This window comes from Somniosus microcephalus, chromosome 8 (assembly GCF_052327205.1).
Source record: "Somniosus microcephalus isolate GS21.2 chromosome 8, FLI_Smic_1.0, whole genome shotgun sequence".
Lineage (NCBI taxonomy): Eukaryota > Metazoa > Chordata > Chondrichthyes > Squaliformes > Somniosidae > Somniosus > Somniosus microcephalus.
The window spans coordinates 52,891,918-52,918,165 of record NC_140994.1 but is presented as its reverse complement, the minus strand read 5'-3'; the positions used below and the strand labels follow the sequence as shown (position 1 = coordinate 52,918,165).

General features: G+C 46.2%; 1 protein-coding gene across 4 annotated transcripts in view; it reads left to right on the top strand.

Moving 5' to 3' along the window:
• The window catches only part of stk32c (serine/threonine kinase 32C), a 462,283-nt gene that overhangs the window by 215,441 nt on the left and 220,594 nt on the right, over nt 1-26,248 (top strand). For all 4 annotated transcript variants that reach the window (XM_085994722.1, XM_085994723.1, XM_085994725.1 and 1 more), the window contains exon 2: nt 10,267-10,322. In XM_085994722.1, the coding sequence (XP_085850848.1) occupies nt 10,267-10,322 (56 nt within the window). The remainder of the gene's footprint in view (nt 1-10,266; nt 10,323-26,248) is intronic.

The following is a 26,248-nucleotide window of genomic DNA, read 5'->3' as shown; positions in this document are numbered from 1 at the left end:
TGCTGGGCCTCTCCAACTCCAAGTGTGCAGGGCCTACGTATCCCAGGGACGCAAGCAGTTCGCAAGCATCCCTGGGATCACATGGGCCATGGGGAGCCAATCAAAGAAGGGAATCTCACTTCATACACTTGACAGATAGACCTGTCAAATATATGAATGGAGATCACCCCAAAAACACTTTAAAACGATGGCCCAGAAATTCGGGTCTCCACGGGTGAGTACGCACGGGGTACTCACCCGTAAGCCCAATGGAAGTGTTGGTTTCCTGCATGCACTGTGCATGCGCGGGAAACCGGCACTTCCATTCCCCTGAATGAAGGGGTTCAGAGTTCGAACTTGTGTGCAGGAGAGGCTGCGCGTGCGCATCGAACTTCGTTTTTTTTTACAGGTTTTCCCGGGAGGGTAAGTCTCCAGAAGTTAGACATGTAAAAAGCAGGTGTAAGGCCTGCTTTTTACAAGGTAAGTGGTGAATTAATTAAACTTAAAACATTTTTTCCACAGGTTTATTATTTTTAAACACTTTAAAGAAAGGTAAGTTTATTTTTAGCCCTGTTAGAAAATAAAATTATTTTTTTCAAAAATTTAAATTATTGTTTAAAATAGTTATTTCATGTAATTTATAGTTTATTTAAAAAATGTGATTTAAAAAAAAAATTATTTGAAGATTTATTGATGTTTTGGGGCCTGTAGTATTTATAAGTTTTGACAGCTCTTCCTGTCAAACTTATGAATGAAGCATTCCCTGCTCCAATTGGCTCCCCGTGGCCCACGTGATCCCAGGGGACTCATCGAACTAACTGCGCCCCTGGGATACGCAAGCACCGCGCGCCGGCAGCTGGAGCAAGCCCCGGATCGGAATTCCACGGGGGCCCACAGCTCAACGGCCGGCGCGGTAGGTAAGTGCAGGTCGGGGGCTTGCACCCGCGGGAAGCCTCCGACCCGAATTTCTGGGCCATTAAATAATTTTTTTTTTTTAATCACATTTTTAAAATTAGTTGAAATTACAATAAATTAAATATTTTAAACAAAAAATTGGCTAAAATTAAACTTACCTTTTTTTAAAAGTATTTTTAAATGATAAATGAGTGAAAACATTTTTTAAAACTTTTTTCAACTCTTATCCTGGTAAAAGCAAGCCTTACATCTGCTTCTACCAGGCGTAAAAATTCTAAGGGTTTTCTGCGGGCAGAGCGTCTCCAGAAAGCGGAACTATCCGCCCGCAGAGGCCCTTCTCCAGGGCAGGTGTCGGAAATGCCGGTTTTCAGCGCGTGCACTTTGCATGCCTGAAACCGGCATTTCCGATGTCCCTACGGGTCTGTACACAGCGCATACACACCCGTAGGCATCGGAATATCCGGTCAATAATGATCCTGGCTTGCTAGTTGAGTTAATATAGACAACAAAAAAATAATTGGATTTCTCCCGGGCTTTAGCAGTGCAACATAAGAAAATATAGCTTGAGGTAAAGCTACTTGGTTAATCGATATTGTTGCTTTCAAGAATGTATAACTTGCACTAACCTGAACCCCACTCAAGTATTTAGTCATATGGAAAAATGAATAACCGCAGGTAAAACGTCTGTTATAATGATGCTCTGTGAAAATTCCCAGTCCAGTAACCTAATTGAACAGAAGCCCTAGCATTAGAGTTGAGATTATTCAACCATGAACAGTTTCATTCCATAGATGACTTTCTTTATTCTATGGAAAACTGTATTGTTTTTACCTACAGTTATACTTAGGTCATCCAATCTCTTTTTCATACCAGATATTCATTTAACTCTATATCTGTGAATATGCAAATGGTAGGGGACCCAGTACAGATATCTACTGATCTCCGCTATTTGCTGCTCCCAGATGCAGCTTGTTCCAATTATTATAACACTCTGCTTCCCATAGCTAGTTATCAACACCTTGCTCTTTTCTGCTTCTTGCGCACTTGTCTTTAGTGATATAGTTGTTAACAGGCATTAACAACAAAATGTAGAGATTAACAGTAAAGGATACAATTGTTTGAACTCTGGGGGCGGGGGCAAATCCTGGAAAGGCCAAACAGGTCAGTCAGCATCTGAAAGCTTTGAAGTTCGAATGAAGTGTTCCTCCTGAAATGTTAACCTATCTGACATGTTGTCTATTCCAACAACAACAACTTGTATTTATATAGCGCCTTTAACATGGTAAAACGCCCCAAGGTGCTTCACAAGAGTATTAGACAAAAAATTTGACACCGAGCCACATAAGGAGAAACTAGGGCAGGTGGCCAAAAGCTTGGTTAAAGAGATAGGCTTTAAGGAGCGTCCTAAAGGAGGAAAGAGAGGTAGCGAGGCGGAGAGATTTGGGAAGGAAATTCCAGAGCTTAGGGCCCAGGCAGCTGAAGGCACAGCCACCAGTGGTTGAATGATTATAATCAAGGATGCTCAAGAGGCCAGAATTAGAGGAGCGCAGCTATCTTGGGGGGTTGTGGGGCTGGAGGAGATTACAGAGATAGGGAGAGGCGAGGCCATGGAGGGATTTGAAAACAAGAATGAGAATTTTGAAATTGAAGGCCTTGCTTAACCGGGAGCCAATGTAGGTCAGCGAGCACAGGGATGATGGGTGAACAGGACTTGGTGCGAGTTAGGACATGGGCAGCCGAGTTTTGGCTCACCTCAAGTTTACGTAGGGTGGAATGTGGGAGGTGTTGTGTATGTAATAGGTATGTTACTTTAAACCTATGGCCAGGGCAGCACTACTTTGTATGGCGTAGTGATACCGTAGTACCACTCCTGGCCATAGGGGTATAAATAGTACTGTGGGTACTGATCTCCCCTCAGTTTCCCGCCTGTTGGTATTAAGTAAAGACCTACGTTGAATCTTCCAAGCTGTCTCGTCATTATTGCATTAAGTATAGACACATACTTTATACTGGCGATGGGTAAGGTTCGAACTCACCAGTACACGGTGCAACAAAGGAACGATAGCAGTACGGAGAGAGAAGGAGAGAGGCTTCTTACCAGCCAGCCTGCAGAGTCCAGCGTCGACCGAAGGAGGCCGCCCAGCACTCCGGGTTCGGGAGGAGCGGCAGCAATGGAGCGAGAGAGAGAGGTTTCCAGCGGAGGCTGCGGCAGCTGAGAGAAGAGGCTGAACGGGCGCTCCAGCCACGGGGCAAAAGTCCACCCAGGGCCAGGTAAACTGAAATCCTTCCCGGGGAACGGGAGCTGCAACGGCCAGAACGGGCAGGCGATCTGGGGAACAAACGGAGCCACAAGGACTAGTGGGCCACGAGAGGGGAAGGTCTTTGTTAATAGCGGCGGTGGCAATAACGGGAGCTGCAAGGGCCAAAAATAACGACGCTGGAGAGAGGTCGTTGACAGCAGAGGGAGAAAAGGCGGGAAAAACGCCATCTAGTGGAGAAAGCGGGAAAAGTTTTTTTTTCTCTTCAACAGTTTAAAATGGCTAAAGAAGGTTGGTTGTCAGCATTTGTTGAGGACACCGAAGAGTGGGATGCCTATATCGAAAGGCATGAACTTTATTGCATAGTAAACAAGGTGGAAGATGACCAAAAGGTAGCAACCTTATTAAATTTTATGGGAGCAAAAACATACGGTCTGCTGAGGAACCTTCTTACTCCAGAAAAGCCAGCAGACAAAACGTACGCCCAAATTGTTGATACGTTAATGGAACATTTAAACCCTAAGCCACCATTTATAGCGGAAAGGTACCGCTTCTACAGACGCGACCAAAGGAATGATGAGTCGCAGGCAGCCTATTTAGCTGAGCTCAGAAGGTTGTCCAAACATTGCCAGTTTGGAGTCATATTGGCGGACGCGATCAGAGACAGATTTGTCTGTGGCATGTTGAATGAGAATACACGTAAACGGTTGCTAGCCAAGAAACAGCTCAGCCTAGATCAGGCGATTGAAATAGCATCGGGCCACGAAGCAGCAGCACAGGGTGCTGCTCAAATACGACAAAACACAACCGGCTATGACACCCATGAGGTGACATTTCACAAAGGTAAATGCTACCGTTGTGGCAAAACCACCCACGACCAAAGTAATTGTTGGTTTCGTGATAAAATATGCCGGCAGTGTGGAAAAAAGTGGCATATAGCGAAAGTTTGTCGGTCTGGTACGAAACCCAATCGTGGGGGCAATCCGAGCAGTACCAAGGCAAGGACAAAAATACATAAGATGTCTGACAGTAGCTCAGACGAGTCACAGGAAGGCACAAAAGCAGAGCCTAAAGGCCTGGGATGTCTCAAGTTATATGGTGTAGACAAAACGGAGGACCACAGCACAATGTGGGTTAAAATGAAGGTAGCAGGCGTCGAAGTTAATATGGAGCTGGACACGGGTTCAGCCCTATCAGTAATTAATGAACAAGATTATAACAGGCTGTTCAAACGCATTCCCTTAAAGGATACGGAAATTAAATTAAAAACATATATGGGACAAAAAGTTTACCCGAAGGGAAAAATGCAAGTAACAGTTAAATACAACGGCAGAAAAGTGCCAGGACTTTATTTATACGTCCTACCAAACGGTGGACCACCACTTTTGGGTAGGGAATGGATAAGAAAAATCCATTTCGACTGGAAGTCGACACACGAGTTAAAAGTAGAGACCGCCACGGATGATACAACCATTACAAGCAGGCTGTCGAAACTATTGGCAAAAACGCCAGAGGTGTTCCAACAAGGGCTGGGGACCTTAAAGGACATTAGAGCAAAAATAACTATTGCTCAAGACGCAAACCCCAAGTTTTGTAAGGCCAGACCGGTGCCTTATGCCATTCGGCCAGCGGTGGAAGCAGAACTGGATGCCTTAGAGAGTGCAGGTGTCCTTACAAAGATTGAGTGGAGCGAGTGGGCCACGCCCATCGTCCCAGTTATAAAGAAATCTGCAAATAACACACCGGGGGAACCAAAGAAGGTTCGCATTTGCGGGGATTTTAAGATAACTATTAACCCAGTCCTGCACACGGTACATAGAGGACATCTTCGCATCGTTAGCTGGGGGTAGACACTTTACGAAGATTGACCTTTGTCAAGCTTATTTACAGATGGAGGTGGAGCAGGACTCGAAAAAGCTCCTAATGATTAACACACACAAGGGATTGTACCAGTACAATCGCCTAGTATTTGGTGTGGCGTCCGCCCCGGCAATATGGCAGAGGACCATGGAACAGGTCCTACAGGGCATTCCAGGAACGCAATGCTACCTGGATGACATCCTGGTGCCAGGACAAACGGATAACGACCACCTCGCTAACCTGGAGCGAGTACTTCTGCGGTTACAACAATACGGACTCAGGGCGAACAAGCAGAAATGTGAGTTTTTCCAGGAACGTATCTCATACTGTGGTCACATTATAGATAAGGAAGGCCTGCATAAGTCCCCGGGAAAGATCGAGGCAGTAGTGAAGGCCCCGCCCCCTGAGAATGTATCTCAGTTACGATCATTCTTAGGCCTTATAAACTATTACCATAAGTTCCTCCCGAACTTATCGTCCATTTTACATCCACTAAATTCATTGCTGCAAAAGGGAGTCTCCTGGAATTGGGACGAAGCGTGTGAGGCTGCTTTTAAAAAGGGTAAACAACTCATTACATCCAAGGAAGTGCTCGCACACTTTGACCCAAAAATGCCAATGAGGTTGGCATGTGACGCCTCCCTGTACGGTATAGGGGCAGTGTTGTCACACAAATTTCCCAACGGGACGGAGAGGCCAATAGCATTTGCCTCAAGGTCGTTAGCTACAGCCGAAAGAAACTATGCGCAAATCGACAGGGAGGCCCTCAGTCTGGTGTGGGGTGTAAAAAAATTCCACCACTACCTGCATGGGCAACATTTCACACTACTGACGGATCATCAACCGTTGGTGTCGATATTTAATCCAACAAAAGGGGTGCCCCTGATGACGGCCCAAAGGCTACAGAGATGGTCACTGTTCTTAGGAGCACACCAGTACCTTATCGAATATAAGGGTACCAAACAGCATGGCAATGCGGATGGCCTGTCGTGGCTACCCTTGCCTGCCGAGATCGAAGAGATAGTACAGGACCCCGTGGAAATATATCATATGGCTGTTATGGAACACTTGCCCATCACCAGCCAATGTATCGAGCGGGAAACACGGAACGACCCGACATTGGCAAGGGTTTACGAATTAACCGTGAAAGGCTGGCTGGCGCAGGGTGACACATCATTGCCGGCGTTTTCGGCAAGGAAGGACCAGTTGTCCGTCTGCCGGGGCACATTGATGTGCGGAGCCAGGGTGGTGGTCCCTCAAAAATTACAACATAAAGTGTTGCAGGACTTACACGAAGGTCATCTGGGGGGTGTCAAAATGAAAAGCCTCGCCAGAGCCTACGTCTGGTGGCCCGGCATTGACAGGGACATTGAGGAAGTAGCAAAAGCGTGCCAAGGGTGCCAGATGGTACAGAACGTACCACCACAAGCCCCACTACATCCGTGGGAGTGGCCCTCAACGCCGTGGCAAAGGATCCACGTGGACTTCGCTGGCCCCTTCCTGGATGCGATGTTCCTTATTGTAGTGGACGCCCATTCAAAATGGCCGGAGGTCATAAAGATGTCATCAACGACAGCCGAAAAGACGGTCGCAGTCTTAAGGACCATTTTTGCCCGAAACGGGGTGCCCGAGCAAGTCTGTTCAGACAATGGGCCACAATTTGTGGCAGAAGAATTTCAAGCATTCCTAAAAAGGAATGGAGTGCGACATTATACGTCCGCACCATATCATCCGGCTACAAATGGGCTGGCAGAGCGATTTGTTCAGACTTTTAATAAGGCCATCAAGGCGATGGGGGAGGAAAGGTTGCCACTACAACACAAGGTGGACAACTTCCTATTCGCATACCGTAATGCTGCACATACGGTGACCAACCAGGCCCCCGCCGTCATGTTCTTTAATAGAAGGTTAAGGTCTCGCCTTGAATTGCTCAGACCAAACATTCGGAGAGATGTGGAAAACCGAGTATTTCGTAGGGCTCCTGACAGACAGACACGGAGCTTCGAGGTGGGGCAGCAGGTGTTGGCCCGTGATTATAGGAATGAAAAGTGGCGGTCTGGTACAATAAAGGCCCGCCAGGGACCCTTGATGTACACAGTTGAGACAGGGGAAGGCATAATCAGACGACATGTTGATCAACTTGTGGAGTCCAGAAACCCAACTGATTCACTACCTCACACGTCTCAGCACATTGTTACAACGGAATCACGGCCCAGCTCGTCGTTACAGAGGTCTCAGGATTGCGAGGAGTTCAGCACTCCAGTGATCTCCACGGCACAGGATGTGCCATCAGACACCGACGAGTCCAGCGATGAAGGGGTGACGGAAGTACTGCCGCCTACACCGAGACCGACTGGAGAAAGACGTTATCCTAGTCGAGACAGGAGGCCTCCTCAGAGACTGAATCTATAATATGTTTCTGTTTATATATATATAAGTAGACAACTCTTGATGTAAATATGTTATGTATATTGTGTTACCAAATGTTATTAGCCCTAGTTATGGGGCATCTATTGACTTAATTGCACGGGTACGTTTTAATTAAAAGGGGAGGAATGTTGTGTATGTAATAGGTATGTTACTTTAAACCTATGGCCAGGGCAGCACTACTTTGTATGGCGTAGTGATACCGTAGTACCACTCCTGGCCATAGGGGTATAAATAGTACTGTGGGTACTGATCTCCCCTCAGTTTCCCGCCTGTTGATATTAAGTAAAAACCTACGTTGAATCTTCCAAGCTGTCTCGTCATTATTGCATTAAGTATAGACACATACTTTATAGGAGGCCGGGCAGGAGTGCGTTGGAATAGTCAAGTCTAGAAGTAACAAAGGCATGGATGAGGGTTTCAGCAGCGGATGAGCTGAGGCAAGGACGGAGACGGGCAATGTTACAATTTCCAGCAAATTCTGTTCTTTGAAATTTTTTTAATGGTTTGAAGCTGGAGTATCTTGTTTAGTAATGTATAGCTACTGCTGTAAAGCTATCTACTTGCCAGTAACTTAGAATGTTATTTATGAAATGAATTTATCAAAGCAATATCTGACTGCATCACCCATTCTATTGCAATATCACTCTACCTGCTACATAAACAGATATTCATGCTTTAAAAAATCATTTTTTGTGAATTGCATAGTCTTCTAATATTAAAATGATTGCTGCCAAATGTTTATAGATATCTGCATTTTCATAGCATAAAGTGGTAAAATGCAAATAGAATATTATACTTTACCTGCTACAATATATGGAAATGACTCCACTCCTGACCTGACCAACATGATATGTTGCTCAGAATACTTTCTACATCTCAGACAAAATCTTGATAGTCTCTTGATGTTTTAGTACTGATCAGCATACCAATCACAACTTGCAGAATTGTATCCCCACTTGATTGTTAAAATAATGTTTTGGTAATCCAGCTGCAGAACATGACCTTGTGTGAGATTTGCTCAGTTTTGTGAGTTGAAGAGGAACAGAAAAAGTCCACAGAATGACCCTCAGTAGGATACACATTGTTCAAAAGGCTAAAACTATTCTTTCATCCCATTTTAGTAACTCTATCCAATTGTAATCAACATTGTGTTAAGTTTAGTTGCCTTAAAATCTCCATTTAAGTTACACTTACTTGCTATTTACTTATTGGCTTCTCTTCTTGCTCCTGCATCATTACCTCTGGTGTCCCCCAAGGATCTATTCTTGGCACCCTCCTGTTTCTCATCTACATGTTGCCCCTTGGTGACATCATCCAAAAAAGCAGCGTCAGTTTACACATGTACACTGACAACACCCAGCTCTACCTCACCACCTCTTCTCTTGACCCCTCCACGGCCTCTAAATTGTCAGACTGCTTGTCCGACATCCAGTTCTGGATGAGCAGAAATTTTCTCCAATTAAATATTGGGAAGACCGAAGCCATTGTTTTCAATCCCTGCCATAAACTCCGTTCCCTAGCCACTGACTCCATCCCTTTCCCTAATATCTGTCTGAGGCTGAACCACACTGTTCGCAACCTTGGTGTCGTATTTGACCCTGAAATGAGCTTCCGACCACATATCCGCAGCATAACTAAGATAGCCTATTTCCACCTGTGTAACATCGCCCGTCTCTGCCCTTGCCTCAGCTTATCCGCTGCTGAAACCCTCATCCATGCCTTTGTTACCTCTAGACTTGACTATTCCAATGCACTCCTGGCTGGCCTCCCACATTCTACCCTCTGTAAACTTGAGGTGATCCAAAACTCGGCTGCCCGTGTCCTAATTCGCACCAAGTCCCGTTCACCCATCACCCCTGTGCTCGCTGACCTACATTAGCTCCCAGTTAAGCAACTCCTCTATTTCAAAATTCTCATCCTTATTTTCAATTCCCTCCATGGCCTCACCCCTCCCTATCTCTGTAATCTCCTCCAGCCCCACAACCCCCCTCACCCCGAGATATCTGCGCTCCTCTAATTCTGCCCTCTTGAGCATCCCTGATTATAATCACTCAGCCTTTGGTGGCCATGCCTTCTGTTGCCTGGGCCCTAAGCTCTGGAATTCCCTGCCTAAACCTTTCCGCCTCTCTACCTCTCTTTCCTTCTTTAAGATGCTCCTTAAAACCTACCTCTTTGACCAAGCTTTTGATCATCTGCCCTAATTTCTCCTTATGTGGCTCGATGTCAAATTTTTTGTCTTTTAATACTCCTGTGAAATGCCTTGGGATGTTTTACTCTGTTAAGGCGCTACACAAATACAAGTTGTTGTTGTTGTTATTGTACTGCAACAGTATTACAACATCTCTAAAATCTCTAGGATTGCTTCATCTCATGGAAACAACCTCAAAGTCTTATATTTCCTGTGGTTATCATCTAATTAGTTTATTGAATATATGATGCCAACAAACACAATGCACATGTTCAGGAAATGTAAAATGAGGTGGCTGAAGAAACGAATACCATCAATCTATCTGTTACAGTAAATACTAATTCTACTGGAAACTGAGTGCCTCACTGGCACCAGCTCAACATGAATAAAGAAAGGTCTTGGAATATTCATAATGCAACTAAGAATTGGGCAGAGATGATGTAGCTGGAAATATATATATATCTAAGCTTTATAGTTATTAACTCTTCCAATACCATTGACTTAAATTTCTCATTCTAACTGTCTCCAGTGGCACAGATCTGCATTTAGAGAAATCTGTAACTACTTGATATTCAGACATGATAATAACTACTGTGACTTTATTAACACTCAACTGTTTTATCTCTTCTTTTGCAGTGAATTTTGACCATTTTCAAATACTACGTGCTATTGGAAAAGGAAGCTTTGGGAAGGTATTTATGCTGCAATCTACATGTTTGTTCAATTATGTACATGTCATAATTTTAAGCAACAATTTCTAATTGTAAGATAGATTGGTTGTGTTGATCAGTGTGATGAATACTGAGCATGCTTCAGATTTGAATGTACAGGAAATTATGCACGGTATAACTTGACGTTAAAACTGGCAGACAGCCATAGAAGAGGAAGAAGAAGCTGTCAACACTACACCAGATTGCTAGTGCTTATGATTATTTTATCCTACCAAGTGAATGCTATCAAACATAAAACATTAATTCCCTAGATATGAGGTAACAAAAATCTATATTTGGAAATTTTTCAGTATTTAACGGACTGCACGTTAGAGTGGCAGGGAAAGTGAAGAAGTTCAAAGACAAGTACACTCCAGTTACTGGGCAGATTCAATTTAATTCAATTTAGACCACAATTGCTGTATGAAAGGTTTGGTTCTTGCATAGTACTGCAGCATTTCCATTGTCAGGTTGGTAGGTATAAATACTCTCAACTAGTCCAGCAGTGTGAGTCTCATTTATGTATAGTTAACTAAGTATACTTGCCTTTTATGATGGGTGATGATTAGGTTTTTGAGAAATAGATGAAGTGTAGCTGCTGCAATTACTTGAAGATGGTTCACATATCTCCTGCTCTACAAACATATGCTACACCTAATCCCAAAGAGCTGAGCAGACTTTGTAGGTTTTCAAATTTTCTGTTGGGATGGGTTATGACTTCAATCTTTGTGTACTTTCAAGGCATTATTACTGCGAGTAAAAATAGATACAAACGTATTGAATGATGTTTGTTGAAAGAAAATGACTGGATAAAGTCAACAACAGGGGTTCCATTCATGGCATATTCTATATGGCAGCTGTGGAAAAATAAGCCACAGAAAGAAAGAAAGACTTGCATTTATATAGCGTCTTTCACAATCTCAGGACATCCTAAAGCGCTTTACAGCCAATTAAGTACTTTTGAAATGTAGTCACTTTTGTAATGTAAGAAAGCACTGATCAAGGTCACAGAAAAAAGGGAGGGTATTAATTTTGAATAAAAAATTCCATTAAATTTCTTTCAAGTTCAGATAATTACTTTTGTATAGCAAGGTCTCTTGTCGAATATGTGAAGTATTTAAATTTATGTAAATTTTGTCTGCCATTTTAATTCTTCCGTCTAAGGTTAGTTGTTAACCATTTACACAGCATTAGAAATGCAAGCATAGGGTATTGATTTTCTGATGGTTAGGTCCTATTTAACTAAATGATGCAGTGCCATATGAAGGAAAGATCCCCAATGGAGAATAAAATAGGTATTCCACTAGTGCATTCTGTTTAGATACTGTGTAGTGAGAAGGATAATTTTAATAGGATTTTTAAGAGTTTACATTCATACATGTATATTATGAATTCATTGTACATTTTGCTGACAGTGTATGTGGGAGGAGTACATGGACGCACTAGGCATAGTTATGCCAACAAGTAGAACAGTGAGATTTGGTGGTCTGGTGGGAATCCTGATTGCTAGTTGTTATATTGGTTACTGTCACCGTCTGTGCCTCTCTCCTGATAAGTTGCGGGTCTATACTATCCTCTTGAGAGATAGTTTGCGGGGTGAGGAAGGATGAATCGCACCAAGTGTTAGATTTCATTTGAAAGAAGATTGTTACAATTACGGAGAGTATTCTGGTAAAGCTATTATGCCATGTAACCCAACTCTTGATGTGAGTGACAATCACCTTCAAAATCCCACATATGGGAATTGAGCCCCTGTCTTGGCCCAAATACTTTGTTTTGCTTATTCCTTCAACAGTAGGTCAATAACTGGCTAGTATGAGTGTTTGCTTCCATGATTCAGTATAAGCACAACAAATAAAATATTCGTGTCACTGCCTTCATTCAAGAGAGCCTTAAAGGAACAAGGTCTGTATTGGCGGGGTTTCAGAATAGCACTTCCAGCTCTGAGACAAAGGGTGAAATTTTCCCTATCCCTTCATAGTCAGTGGGGGGGGGGGGGAGGGCGAGGTCAAGGGGGAACTGTTTCACCGAATAACTCAAGCCTGAACACTTGCACAGTTCTGTGCAGAACATACTCAAACTTGTTTAGCCCTAACCTAAAACTCGGCTGCCCATGTCCTAACTCGCACCAAGTCCCGTTCACCCATCACCCCTGTGCTCACTGACCTACATTGGCTCCCAGTTAAGCAACGCTTCGATTTCAAAATTCTCATTCATTGTTTTCAAGTCCCTCCATGGCCTTGCCCCTCCCTATCTCTGTAATCTCGTTCAGCCCCACAACCCCCCGAGATATCTGCGCTCCTCTAATTCTGCCCTGTTGAGAGCATCCCTGATTATAATCGCTCCACCATTCATGGCCATGCCTTCTGTTGCCTAGGTCCTATGCTCTGGAATTCCCTCTCTACACCTCATTACCTCTCATTCCTCCTTTAAGACGCTCCTTAAAACCTACCTCTTTGACCAAGCTTTTGGTCATCTGCCCTAATTTCTCCTTATATGACTCGCTGTCAAATTTTTTGTCCTATAATACTCCTGTGAAGCTCCTTGGGATGTTTTATTACATTAAAGGCGCAATATAAATACAAGTTGTTGTTGTTTAATTGTGTGGTAGGCACTTTCGAGGATGTAATGACAGTTACAAGCAATTCAGTGGGAAAAAAACAGGCAGTGGGGGGAGAAATCAGGAGAATTTGTTTTTACGCAGCAAGTTGTTATAATTTGGAATGCACGTTTTTTAAATTCATTCCAGGATGTGAGCGTTGCTGGCAAGACCAGCATTTATTGCCCATCCATAATTGCCCTTGAGAAGGTGGTAGTGAGCCACCTTCTTGAACCGCTGCAGTCCATGTGATGAAGGTACCCCACAGTGCTGTTAGGTAGGCAGTTCCAGGATTTTGACCCAGCGACGATGATGGATCGGCAATATACTTCTAAGTCAGGATGGTGTGTAACTTGGAGGGGAACTTGGAGGTGCTGGTGTTCCCATGTGCCTGCTGCCCTTGTCCTTCTAGGTGGTAGAGGTAATGGGTTTGGGAGGTGCTGCGGAAGAAGCCTTGACAAGTTGCTGCAGTGCTGACGACCATGTATGCAGGAAGTGTATCCAGCTGCAGCTACTGGCAGACCGCATTGCGGCGCTGGAGCTGCGAATGGATACATATTGGAGCATTTGCAATGCTGAGGACGTCGTGGATAGCACGTTTACTGAGTTGGTCACACCGCAGGTAAAGGCTGCACAGGCAGGAAGAGAATGAGTGACCGCCAGGCAGAGTAGTAGGTGCAGCAGCTGGTGCAGGGGTCCCCTGTGGCCATCCCCCTCTCAATCAGATATACCGCTTTGGATATTGTTGGGGGAGATGGCTTATCGGGGGAAGGCAGCAGCAGCCAACTTCCTGGCACCATGGGTGGTTCTGCTGCACATGATGGGAGGAAAAAGAGTGGGAGAGCTATTGTGATAGGCGATTCTATTGTAAGGGGAATAGATAGGCGTTTCTGCGGCCGCAAGCGAGACTCCAGGATGGTATGTTGCCTCCCAGGTGCAAGGGTCAAGGATGACACGGAGCGGCTGCAGGGCATTCTGGAGGGGGAGGGTGAACAGCCAGTTGTCATGGCGCATACAGGTACCAACGATATAGGTAAAAAACGGGATGAGGCCCTAAAAGCTGAATATAGGGAGTTAGGAGGTAAATTAAAAAATAGGATCTCAAAGGTAGTAATCTCAGGATTGCTACCAGTGCCACATGCTAGTCAGAGTAGAAATAAAAGGATATTTCAGATGAATACATGGCTAGAGGAATGGTGCAAGGGGGAGGGTTTCAAATTCCTGGGACAATGGAACCAGCTCTGGGGGAGGTGGGACCAGTACAAACTGGATGGTTTGCACCTGGGCAGGATCAGGGCCGATGTCCTAGGGGGAGTGTTTGCTAGTGCTGTTGGGGAGGGTTCAAACTAAAATGACGGGGTTGGGAACCTGTGCAGGGAGACAGAGGAAATGGAAGCAAGGATAGAAGCAAAAGACAGGAAGGAGAAAAGCAAAAGTGGAAGGCAGAGAAATCAAGGGTGTAAATCAAACAGGGCCACAGTAGATACTAATTCTAAAAGGACTAAGAGCGTTAAAAAAACAAGCCCGAAGGCTTTGTGTCTTAATATGAGGAGCATTCGTAATAAGTTGGATGAATTAGCTGCACAAATAGATGTAAACGGATATGATATAATTGGGATTACGGAGACATGGCTCCAGGGTGACCAAGGCTGGGAATTCAACATCCAGGGGTATTCAATATTCAGGAAGGACAGGCTAAAAGGCAAAGGAGGTGGGGTAGCATTGCTAGTTAAAGAAGAGATTAACACAATAGTAAGGAAGGATATTAGCTCTGATGATGTGGAATCTGTATGGGTAGAGCTGAGAAATACCAAGGGGCAGAAAACGTTAGTGGGAGTTGTATACAGACCCCCAAACAGTAATGCTGAGGTTGGGGATGGCATTAAACGGGAAATTAGAGATGCGTGCAATAAGGGCACAGCAGTTATCATGGGTGACTTTAATCTACATATAGATTGGTCTAACCAAATTAGTAACAATACTGTAGAGGAGGAATTCCTAGAGTGTATACGGGATGGTTTCCTGGACCAATATGTCGAGGAACCAACTAGAGATCAGGCCATTTTAGACTGGGTATTATGTAATGAGAAAGGATTAATTAGCAACTTGTTGTGTGAGGCCCCTTGGGGAGTAGTGATCATAATATGATAGAATTCTTCATTAAAATGGAGAGTGAAGTAGTTGACTCAAGAGACAAAGGTCCTGAACTTAAACAAAGGAAACTACGATGGTATGAGGCGCGAGTTGGCTAGGATGGATTGGGGAACGTTACTTAAAGGGTTGATGGTGGATAGGCAATGGCAAACATTTAAAGATCGCATGGATGAACTAGAGAATTTGTTCATCCCAGTCTGGCATAAAAATAAAACAAAAGAGGTGACTCAACCGTGGCTAACAAGGGAAATTAGGGATAGCATAAGATCCAAGGAGAGAGCATATAAATTGGTCAGAAAACGCCACAAACCTGAGGATTGGGAGCAGCTTAGGATTCAGCAAAGGAGGACAAAGGGATTAATTAAGAGGGGGAAAATAGGGCATGAGAGTAAGCTTTCAGGGAACATAAAAACTGACTGTAAAAGCTTCTATAGATATGTGAAGAGAAAAAGTTTGGTGAAGTCAAGCGTAGGTCCCTTGCAGTCAGAATCAGGGGAATTTACAATGGGGAACAAAGAAATGGCAGACCAATTAAATACATACTTTGGATCTGTCTTCACAAAGGAGGACACAAATAACATCCTAGAGATGTCGGGGAACATAGGGTCTAATGAGAGGGAGGGACTGAATGAAATCAGTATTTGTAGGGAAATGGTGTTAGGGAAATTGACGGGATTGAAGGCCGATAAATCCCCAAGACCTGATAATCTACATCCTAGGGTACTTAAGGAAGGGGCTCTAGAAATAGTAGATGCATTGCTGGTCATTTTCCAAAATTCTATAGACTCTGGAACAGTTCCCATGGATTGGAGGGTAGCGAATGTAACCCCGCTATTTAAAAAAGGTGGTAGAGAGAAAACGGGGAATTATAGACTGGTAAGCCTGACATCGGTAGTGGGGAAAATGCTAGAGTCCATTATAAAAGATGTAAAGCAGAGCACTTGGAAAACAGTGACAGGGTCGGACAAAGTCAACATGGATTTACGAAAGGTAAATCAAGCTTGACTAATCTACTGGAATTTTTTGAGGATGTAACTGGTAGAATAGATAAGGGAGAACCAGTGGATGTGGTGTATTTGGACATTCAGAAGGCTTTCGATAAGGTCCTGCATAAGAGATTTGCGTGCAAAGTTTAAGCACATGGGATTAGGGTAAGGTACTGACTTGGATAGAGAACTGGTTGGCAGACAGGAAGCAAAGAGTTGGAATAAAGGGGTCTTTTTCCGAGCGGCAGGCAGTGACTAGTGGGGTACCGCAGGGATCGGTGCTAGAACCCCAGCTATTCAAAATATATATTAATGATCTAGACGAGGGAGCTAGATGTAATATCTCCAAGTTTGCATCTGATACAAATCTGGGTGGGCATGTGTGCTGTGAGGAGAATGCAGAGAAACTCTAGTATGATTTGGACAGGTTGGGTGATTGGGCAGATGCATGGTAGATGCAGTATAATGTGGATAAATGCGAGGTTATCCACTTTGGTGGCAAAAGCAGGAAGGCAGATTATTATCTGAATGGCAATAGGTTGGGAAAAGGGGAAATGCAGAAGTGCAACGAGACCTGGGTGTCCTTGTGCACCAGTCGCTGAAGGTAAGCATGCAGGTGCAGCAGGCGGTTAAGAAGGCAAATGGTATGTTGGCCTTCATAGCGAGAGGATTCGAGTACAGGAGCAAGGATGTCTTGCTGCAGTTGTACAGGGCCTTGGTGAGACCACACCTTGAGTATTGTGTGCAGTTTTGGTCGCCTTATCTGAGGAAGGATGTTCTTGCCATGGAGGGAGTGCAGCGAAGATTCACCAGACTGATACCTGGAATGGCAGGAATGACGTATGAAGAGAGATTGGTTCGATTGGGCTTGTATTCGCTAGAGTTTAGAAGAATGAGAGGGGATCTTACTGAAGCTTAAAAAATTCGAACAGGACTAGACAGACTCGATGCAGGAAGGATGTTCCCGATGGCGGGGGAGTCCAGAACCAGGGGTCACAGTCTAAGGATAAGGGGTAAGACATTTAGGACTGAGATAAGGAGGAACTTCTTCACCCAGAGAGTGGTGAACCTGTGGAATTCTCTACCACAGAAGGCAGTTGAGGCCAATTCATTAAATATATTCAAGAAGGAGTTAGATATATTTCTTATGGCTAAAGGGATCAAGGGATATGGGGAGAAAGTAGGGACCGGGTACTGAATTTGGATGATCAGCCATGATCTCATTAAATGGCGGAGCAGGTTCGAGGGGCCGAATGGCCTACTCCTGCTCCTATCTTCTATGTTTCTATGCATCTTGTAGATGGTACACACTGCAGCCACAATGCGCCGGTGGATTGAGGGAGTGAATGTTTAAGGTGGTGGATGGGGTGCCAATCAAGCGAGCTGCTTTGTCCTGGATGGTGTCGAGCTTCTTGAGTGTTGTTGGAACGGCACTCATCCAGGCAAGTGGAGAGTATTCCATCACACTCCTGACTTGTGCCTTGTAGATGGTGGAAAGACTTTGGTGAGTCAGGAGGTGAGACCTTCACCGCAGACTACCCAGCCACTGACCCGCTCTTGTTACCACAGTATTTATGTGGCTGGTCCAATTAAGTTTCTGGTCAATGATGATCCCCCAGGATGTTGATGGTGTGGGATTCGGTGATGGTAATGCCGTTGAATGTCAAGGAAAAGTGGTTAGACTCTCGCTTGTTGGAGATAGTCATTGCAAGACACTTGTGTGGTGCGAATGTTACTTGCCACTTATCAGCCCAAGCCTGAATGACGTCCAGATCTTGCTGCATGCGGTCATGGACTGCTTCATTTTCTGAGGAGTTGGGACTGGAGCTGAACACTGCAATCATCAGCGAACATCCCCATTTCTGACCCTTTGATGGAGGGAAGGTCATTGATGAAGCAGCTGAAGATGGTTGGGCCTAGGACACTGCCCTGAGGAACGCCTGCAGCGATGTCCTGGGGCTGAGATGATTGACCGCCAACAACCACAACCACCTTCCTTTGTGCTAAGTATGACTCCAGCCAGTGGATAGTTTTCCCCCTGATTCCCATTTATTTTAATTTTACTAGGGCTCCTTGATGCCACACTTGGTCAAATGCTGCCTTGATGTCAAGGACAGTCACTCTCAGCTCACCTCTGGAATTCAGCTCTTTTGCCATGTTTGGACAAAGGCTGTAATGAGGTCTGGAGCCGAGTGGTCCTGACTTAACCCAAACAGGGCATCGGTGAGCAGGTTATTGGTGAGTAAGTGCCGCTTGATACTTCTTCTTCTTAGGCAATCCCTCGGAACCGAGGATGACTTGCTTCCACATTAAAAATGAGTTTGTCAGTGACTGATGAGTCCAATGCGGGACCTACAGTCTCTGTCACAGGTGGGGCAGACGGTGGTTGAAGGGGCGGGTGGGTGGGGTGCTTGGGTTGACGTGCGCTCCTTGCGCTGCCTGCGTTTGGCTTCCGCTTGCTCCCGGCGAAGAGACTTGAGGTGTTCGGCGCCTTCCCCGGATGCTTCTCCTCCACTTTGTGCGGTCTTGGGCCTGGGATTCCCAGGTGTCGGTGGGGATGTTACACTTTTTCAAGGAGGCTTTAAGGGTGTCCTTGAAGCGTTTCCTCTGCCCACCTGGGGCTCTCCTGCCATGCCGGAGCTCCGAATAGAGCGCTTGTTTTGGGTGTCTCATATCGGGCATGCGGACAATGTGACCCGCCGCTTGATAGCAATGTCGACGACACCTTCCATCACTTTGTTGATGATTGAGAGTAGACTGATGCGGCGGTAATTGGCCGGATTGGATTTGTCCTGCTTTTTGTGGATGGGACATACCTGGGCAGTTTTTCAAATTGGTTCTGGGTTCAAGTCCCACTCCAGAGACAAGAGCACAAAACCTAGGCTGATGCTCCAGTGCAGTACTGAGGGAGTGCTGCACTGTCGGAGATGTTGTCTTTCGGATGATGGTTAAACCGAGACCCCCTCTGCTCTCTCACATGGATGTAAATGATCCCAAGGCACTATTTCGATGAAGAACAGGGGAGTTATCCCCGGTGTCCTGGTCAATATTGATCCCTCAATCAACATCACTGAAGAAACAGATTATGGCCCAGAAATTCGGGTCTCCACGGGTGAGTACGCACGGGTTATTCACCCGTAAGCCCAATGGAAGTGCCGGTTTCCTGCATGCACTGTGCATGCGCGGGAAACCGGCACTTCCGTTCCCCTGAACGAAGGGGTTCAGAGGTCGAACGCGTGCGTGGGAGAGGCTGCACGTGCGCATCAAACTTAGTTTTTTTTTACAGGTTTTCCCGGGAGGGTAAGTCTGCAGAAGTTAGACATGTAAAAAGCAGGCGTAAGGCCTGCTTTTTACAAGGTAAGTGGTGAATTAATTAAAATTAAAACATTTTTTCCACAGGTTTATTATTTTTAAATACTTTAAAGCAAGTTAAGTTTATTTTTAGCCCCGTTAGAAAATAAAATTATTTTTTCAAAAATGTAAATTATTGTTTAAAATAGTTATTTCATGTACTTTAAAGTTTATTTAAAAAATGTGATTTAAAAAAAAATTATTTGAAGATTTAGTGCTATTTTGGGGCCGTAGTATTTATAAGTTTTGACAGCTCTTCCTGTCAACCTTATGAATGGAGCATTCCCTGCTCCAATTGGCTCTCCATGGCCCTCGTGGTCCCAGGGGACGCATTGAACTAACTGCGCCCCTGGGATACGCAAGCACTGCGCGCCGGCAGCTGGACCAGGCCCCAAATCGGAATTCCACGCGGGCCCACAGCTCAATGGCCGGCGCGCAAGGTAAGTGCAGGTCGGGGGCTTGCACCCGCGGGAAACCCCCGACCCGAATTTCTGGGCCATTATCTGGTCATTATCACATTGCTGCTTGTGGGAGCTAGCTGTGCGCAAATTGGCTGCCGCATTTCCTACATTACATGATTGACCACACTTCATTGGCTATAAAGTACTATGGGACATCCGGTAGTCATGAAAGGCACTATATAAATGAAAGTCTTTCTTTTCTTTCTTTTATTTTCTGGTTAGATGCCAGTATTGCAGCTGTACTGGAATAGATTGGCTAGTGGCGTGGCTAGTTCTGGAGCACAAGTCTTCAGCACGATAGCCGGGATGTTGTCAGGGCCCATAGCCTTTGCTGTATCCAGTGTGCTCAGCCGTTTCTTGATGTCACGTGGAGTGAATCTAATTGGCTGAAGACTGGCTTCTGTGATGGTGGGGACATCAGTAGGAGGCTGATATGAATCATCCACTCGGTACTTCTGGCTGAAGATCATTGCTACCGCTTCAGCCTTGTCTTTTGCACTCGTGTGCTGGGCTCCTCCATCATTGAGGATGGGGATATTCATGGAGCCTCCTCCTCCTGTGAGTTGTTTAATTGTCCACCACAATTCACGACTGGATGTGACAGGACTGCAGAGCTTTGATCTGATCTGCTGATTGTGGGATCGCTTAGCTCTGTCTACAACATGCTGCTTCCGCTTTTTAGCATGCATGTAGTCCTGTGTTGCAGCTTCCACAGGTTGGCACCTCATTTTTAGGTATGCCTGGTGCTGCTCCTGGTATGCTCTTCTGCACTCCTTATTGAACCAGGGTTGGTCTCCTGGCTTGATGGTAATGGTAGAGTGAGGGATATGCTGGGCCATGAGGTTACAGATTGTGGTGGAATACAATTCTGCTGCTGCTCATGGCCCACAGCGACTCATGGATTCCCAGTTTTGAGCTGTTAGATCTGTTCTGAATCCATCCCATTTAGCACGGTGGTAGTGCACACAACACGATGGAGGGTGTCCTCAGTGTGAAGACAGGACTTCATTTCCACAAGGACTGTGCGGTGATCATTGCTACCAGTGCCATCATGGACAGATGCATCTGCGACAGGTAGATTGTTGAGGACGAGGTCAAGTCGGTGGGCCCCGACAACATCCCAATGTCGTGCTGAAGACTTGTGCTCCAGAACTAGCTGCGCCTCTAGCCAAGCTGTTCCAGTGCAGCTATAATACTAGCATCTATCCGATGTGGAAAACTCCCCAGTTATGTTCTGTCCACAAAAAGCAGGACAAATCCAATCCGGCCAATTACCGCCCCATCAGTCTACTCTCAATCATCAACAAAGTGATGGAAGGTGTCGTCGACAGCGCTATCAAGCAACACTTACTTACCAATAACCTGCTTACAGATGCCCAGTTTGGGTTCCGCCAGGACCACTCGGCTCCAGACCTCATTACAGCCTTGGTCCAATACATGGACAAAAGAGCTGAATTCCAGAGGTGAGGTGGGAGTGACTGCCCTTGACATCAAGGCAGCATTTGACCGAGTGTGGCATCAAGGAGCCCTAGTAAAACTGAAGTCAATGGGAATCAGGGGGAAAACTCTCCACTGGCTGCACAAAGGAAGATGGTTGTGGTAGTTGGAGGTCAATCATCACAGCCCCAAGAGTTCCTCAGGGCAGTGTCCTAGGCCCAACCATCTTCAGCTGCTTCATCCATGACCTTCACTCCATCATAAGGTCAGAAGTGGGGCTGTTCGCTGATGACTGCACAGTGTTCAGTGCCATTTGCAACTCCTCAAATAATGAAGCAGTCCATGTCCGCATACAACAAGACCTGGATGACATTCAGGCTTGGGCTGATAAGTGGCAGGTAACACTCGCGTCACTCAAGTGCCAGGCAATGACTATCTCCAACAAGCGAGTGGCTAACCACTGACCCTTGACTTTCTACGGCATTACCATCGCTGAATCTCCCACAATGAACATCCTGGGGGGTCATCATTAACCAGAAACTTAACTGGATCAGCCACATAAATACTGGGGCAACAAGAGCAGGTCAGAGGCTGGGTATTCTGCGGCAAGTGTCTCACCTCCTGACTCCTGAAAGCCTTTCCACCATCTACAAGGCACAAGTCAGGAGTGTGTTGGCATACTCTCCACTTCCTTGGATGAGTGCAGCTCCAACAACACTCAGGAAGCTTGACACCATCTAAGACAAAGCACCCCATCCATCACCTTAAACATTCACTCCCTCCATCACCGGCAAACCGTGGCTGCAGTTTGTACCATCTACATGATGCACTGCAGCAACTCGCCAAGGCTTCTTCAGCAGCACCTCCCAAACCCGCGACCTCTACCACTTAGAAGGACAAGGGCAGTAGGTGCAAGGGAACACCACCACCTCCAAGTTCCCCTCCAAGTCACACACTATCCTGACTTGGAAGTATATCACTGATCCTTCATCGTCACTGGGTCAAAATCCTCGAACTCCCTCCCTAACAGCACTGTGGGAGTACCTTCACCACATGGACTGCAGCGGTTCAAGAAGGCAGCTCACCACCACCTTCTCAGGGGCAACTAGGGATGGACAATAAATGCTGGCCTTGCCAGCAACAACCACATCCCATGAACGAATAAAAAAATAAATCTGCTTTGGGTAGGTTACGATTGAACATCTTCTGGGGCAAGAGCATGTGTTTCTCTCACACTGGAAAATGAAACCAGTTACAAGTTGAGCCATTTCTATATTGGACAGATGTGAGGCTTCATCAGTCAACTTCCCTCTCTCATAAGGTAAGGAGTAGGGATGTTCACTGATGCTACAGTGTTCAGTTCCACTCAAAACCCCTCCAATAATGCAGCAGCCGATGACTGCCTACAGCAGGACCTGGATAACATCCAGGCTTAGGCTAATGAGTGACAGGTAACAATTGCATCGCATAAGTGGCAAGCAGTAAGCATCTCCAACATAAAAAGGCTCAACCACCTTCCCCAGACCTTAAAGAGCACCAGCATCACCAAAAGGGGCAGTCGCAGCATGGATACATAATTGGCTACTGGATAGAAAACAGAGTTGTGGTGAATGGCTGTTTTTCAGACTGGAGGGAGGTATACAGTGACGTTCCCCAAGGTTCAATACTTGGACCACTGCTGTTTTTGATATACATTAATGACTTGGACTTAAGGGTACAGGTCACAATTTCAAAATTTGCAGATGACACAAAACTTGGAAGTACAGTGAACAGTGAGGAAGATAGTAATAGACTTCAAGAAGACATAGACAGGCTGGGGGAATGGGCGGACACATGGCAGATAAAATTCAATGCAGAGAAGTGTGAGGTGAATCATTTTGGTAGGAAAAATGAGGGGAGACCATACACACTAAATGGTATAATTTTAAAGGGGGTGCCAGAACAGAGTGACTTGGGGGTGCTTGTGCACAAATCTTTGAAGGTGGTCGGACAGGTTAACAAAGCAGTTGATAGAGCATCTGCAATCCTGGGCTTTATAAATAGAAGCATAGGCCCTGATTTTCGGCTTGTGTGGGAAATGGTCGGGTTTCCCCGAATGTGGGGTTTCTGACACACAAAAAAATGTGTCAGCCAGCTCCATGCAATTTTCCCTCAAGTGGCCAATTAATTCCCAGCATGTGGGCAGCCTTGCTAATTGTCCAATTCGTGTCAGAAAGCCCCACAGTATGATGTCATCATTCGTGGTGCTTTCAAGGTCCATAGCAAGCACTGCATCCTCTGAAGGCTTCCATACGAACCATACAGGATGGCAGAGGAGCCTGCAGCAGCTGTGGCCAGTGCCAGACCCCAAGCTGCCTCCAAATTCGACCAAGCTTCACTGCAGGCATTATGGGATGGGGTTAGGGCCCACAGGGAGGTCCTCTTCCCTAGGTCAGGCAGGAGGAAGAGGCTTCCCACTGAGACCAAGGCTGCATGGATGCAGGTGTCAGCAGATGTCAACTCGAATGTGCATGTAACCTTGGCATCACATCTCTAACTCCTTCCTCTACTCCCCCACAGGACCATCCAGAGCCCCCGTCCCCACTGTGGAGGAGGAAGAGGCTGTGCAGCCAGACTCCTCAGAGGAAGCTCCAACCTCTGAGGGCGCAGCGTCAGCAGAAGTAAGCGCACCCAGCACCAGCGCAGACACTCACACCTCGGGGGGACCTTCGGGACATAGAGTAGTGTTGTCACCTGGTGCTTCACAGCTCAAAAGTGAGCCTCAGCAGATTCTGGAGACAGGAACAGCAGTGGAAAGTCCTCGTCGGAGGGCGCAGGACTCTGCCAGCTCAGCTCAGCTGCGCTGCATGTCGACCCTCTGCCTCTGGGTACATCCGCAAGAGAAGAGGTGATGGATCTCCATGCACAGATGCAGGAGTCTCTGGCAGGTTTTGTCTCCAGGGTCGCTGCGAGTGTGGAGCGAATGGAGGAGTCCATAGCGACCATGAGCAGAGCCTTTGTGGAGTCATTGGCACATGAACGCATCACCATGGAAAGGCTGGCAACCTCCATGGAGGAGATAACTCGCCAGGGTACGGAAAACATGGTGAGTGCTCATAAGTGAATGACATCTCTTGAGCAGCGTTGGCCATCTATTGAACAGAGAAACCAGACCTTCATGGAAGTCCTTCTGAGTAGGACTGCCAGTGCAGAAACAGGTCCCCATGGCCCCCTAAAGCGCAGCAAGGTGCTCTCAAGCCACTTCCAAGCGCTGGCCCCTTCTGGCCTGTGCAGCTTCAGGTGAGTGAGCAGCAGCCTGGTGCTCCTGGTGCTCACCCTGCTGTTCCTGGTTCTGCTGCTGCCGCCTCTGCTGCTGGAGATCCTCTAATGGCAAGAAGGGAAGGAAAAAAAGGCATCCCATGCTTCTCGTAGATGCCTCCGCTGAGGAAGCGCTGAGTGAGGGTAGTGAGAGGGCCTTCCCAGGAGATCGCATTGGAGAAGTGTGTGAGGCTCCAACCTTCCACAGCTGTGCCCAAGCCTTGAAGAAGTAGCCCCAAACCTGCAATAACAAGGTCCTTCAACATACAAATGCTGTCCCTTTAAATCGCAGCTTCTCCGATTGACCTGCAGCTGACAGCAAGCAAGCCGGCAAGCTTCACGCCAGGTTTCATCAGCGGGGTTCCCCGCAGGCATGTTTAGCGTGGGGAACCCCTGAAAGTCGCAAGGGCACCCTAAAATCAGCTTAAACAAGGTGATAATTGATCATTACTGTACCGACGGCCAGTCCCGCCAGCGGCGGGCGGGACTGAAGCGGGTCGGAGAGAAACGGCGGTCCGAAAGTCGGACGGGGCGGGGAATCAGGCAGGGGGGGTCGTGACCCGCTTTTTCGGCGATTTTCGGCCCCCGGCCACATGAAAAGTCGCCCGACAGCTGGCAGAAAATCGGGGCCATAGAGTACAAAAGCCAGGAAGTTATGCTAATCCTACATAAAACACTAGTTCGGCCTCAGCTGGAGTATTGTGACCAATTCTGGGCACCACACTTTAGGAAGGATGTGAAGGCTTTGGAGAGGGTGCAAAAGAGATTTACTAGAATGATTCCAGCGATGAGCGATTACAGTTGTTCCAGCGATGAGCGATTACAGTTGTGTGGATAGACTAGAGAAGCTGGCGTTGTTCTCCTTGGAGCAGAGAAGGCGAAAAGGAGATTTGATACAAGTGTTTAAAATCATGAAGGGTTTAGATAGAGTAAATAAAGAGAGACTGTTTCCAATGGCTGATGGGTCAGTAATGAGAGGGCACAGATTTAAAGTGATTGGCAAAAGAGCCAGTGGCGACACGAGGAAAAGCCTTTCTAAGCAACAGCTGGTTATTATTTGGAATGCGCTGCCTGATAGGTTGGTGGATACAGATTCAATAGTAGCCTTCAAAATGGAATTGGATAAATGCTTGAAGGAGAATAAATTGCAGGGATATGGGGAAAGAGCAGGGGAGTGAGACTAACTGGATTGCTCTTTGAAAGCACCGGCGCAGACTCGATGGGCCGAATGGCCGCCTTCTGTGCTGTACTATTTGATGATTCTATGATTCATTAACATCCTGGGGGTGACCATTGGACAGAAACTTAACTGGACCAGCCATATGAAAACGTTGGCTACAAGAGCAGGGCAGAGGCTGGGTACTGTGTGCCAGTCCACCACCAACAAGGCTCAAGTCAGGAGTGTGATGGAATAATCACCTCTTGACTGGATGGGTGCAGCTGCAACAACACTGGAAGCTCAACACCATCCAAGACACAGCAGTCCGCTTGATTGGAACACCCACCACCGAACTCAATATCCACCCCCTTCACCACTGGTGCACTCTGGCTACAGTATGTACAGGAATCCCGCCTCAACCGCGGTTTTGCCATACGCGGATTTCATGTATACACGGTTTCCAC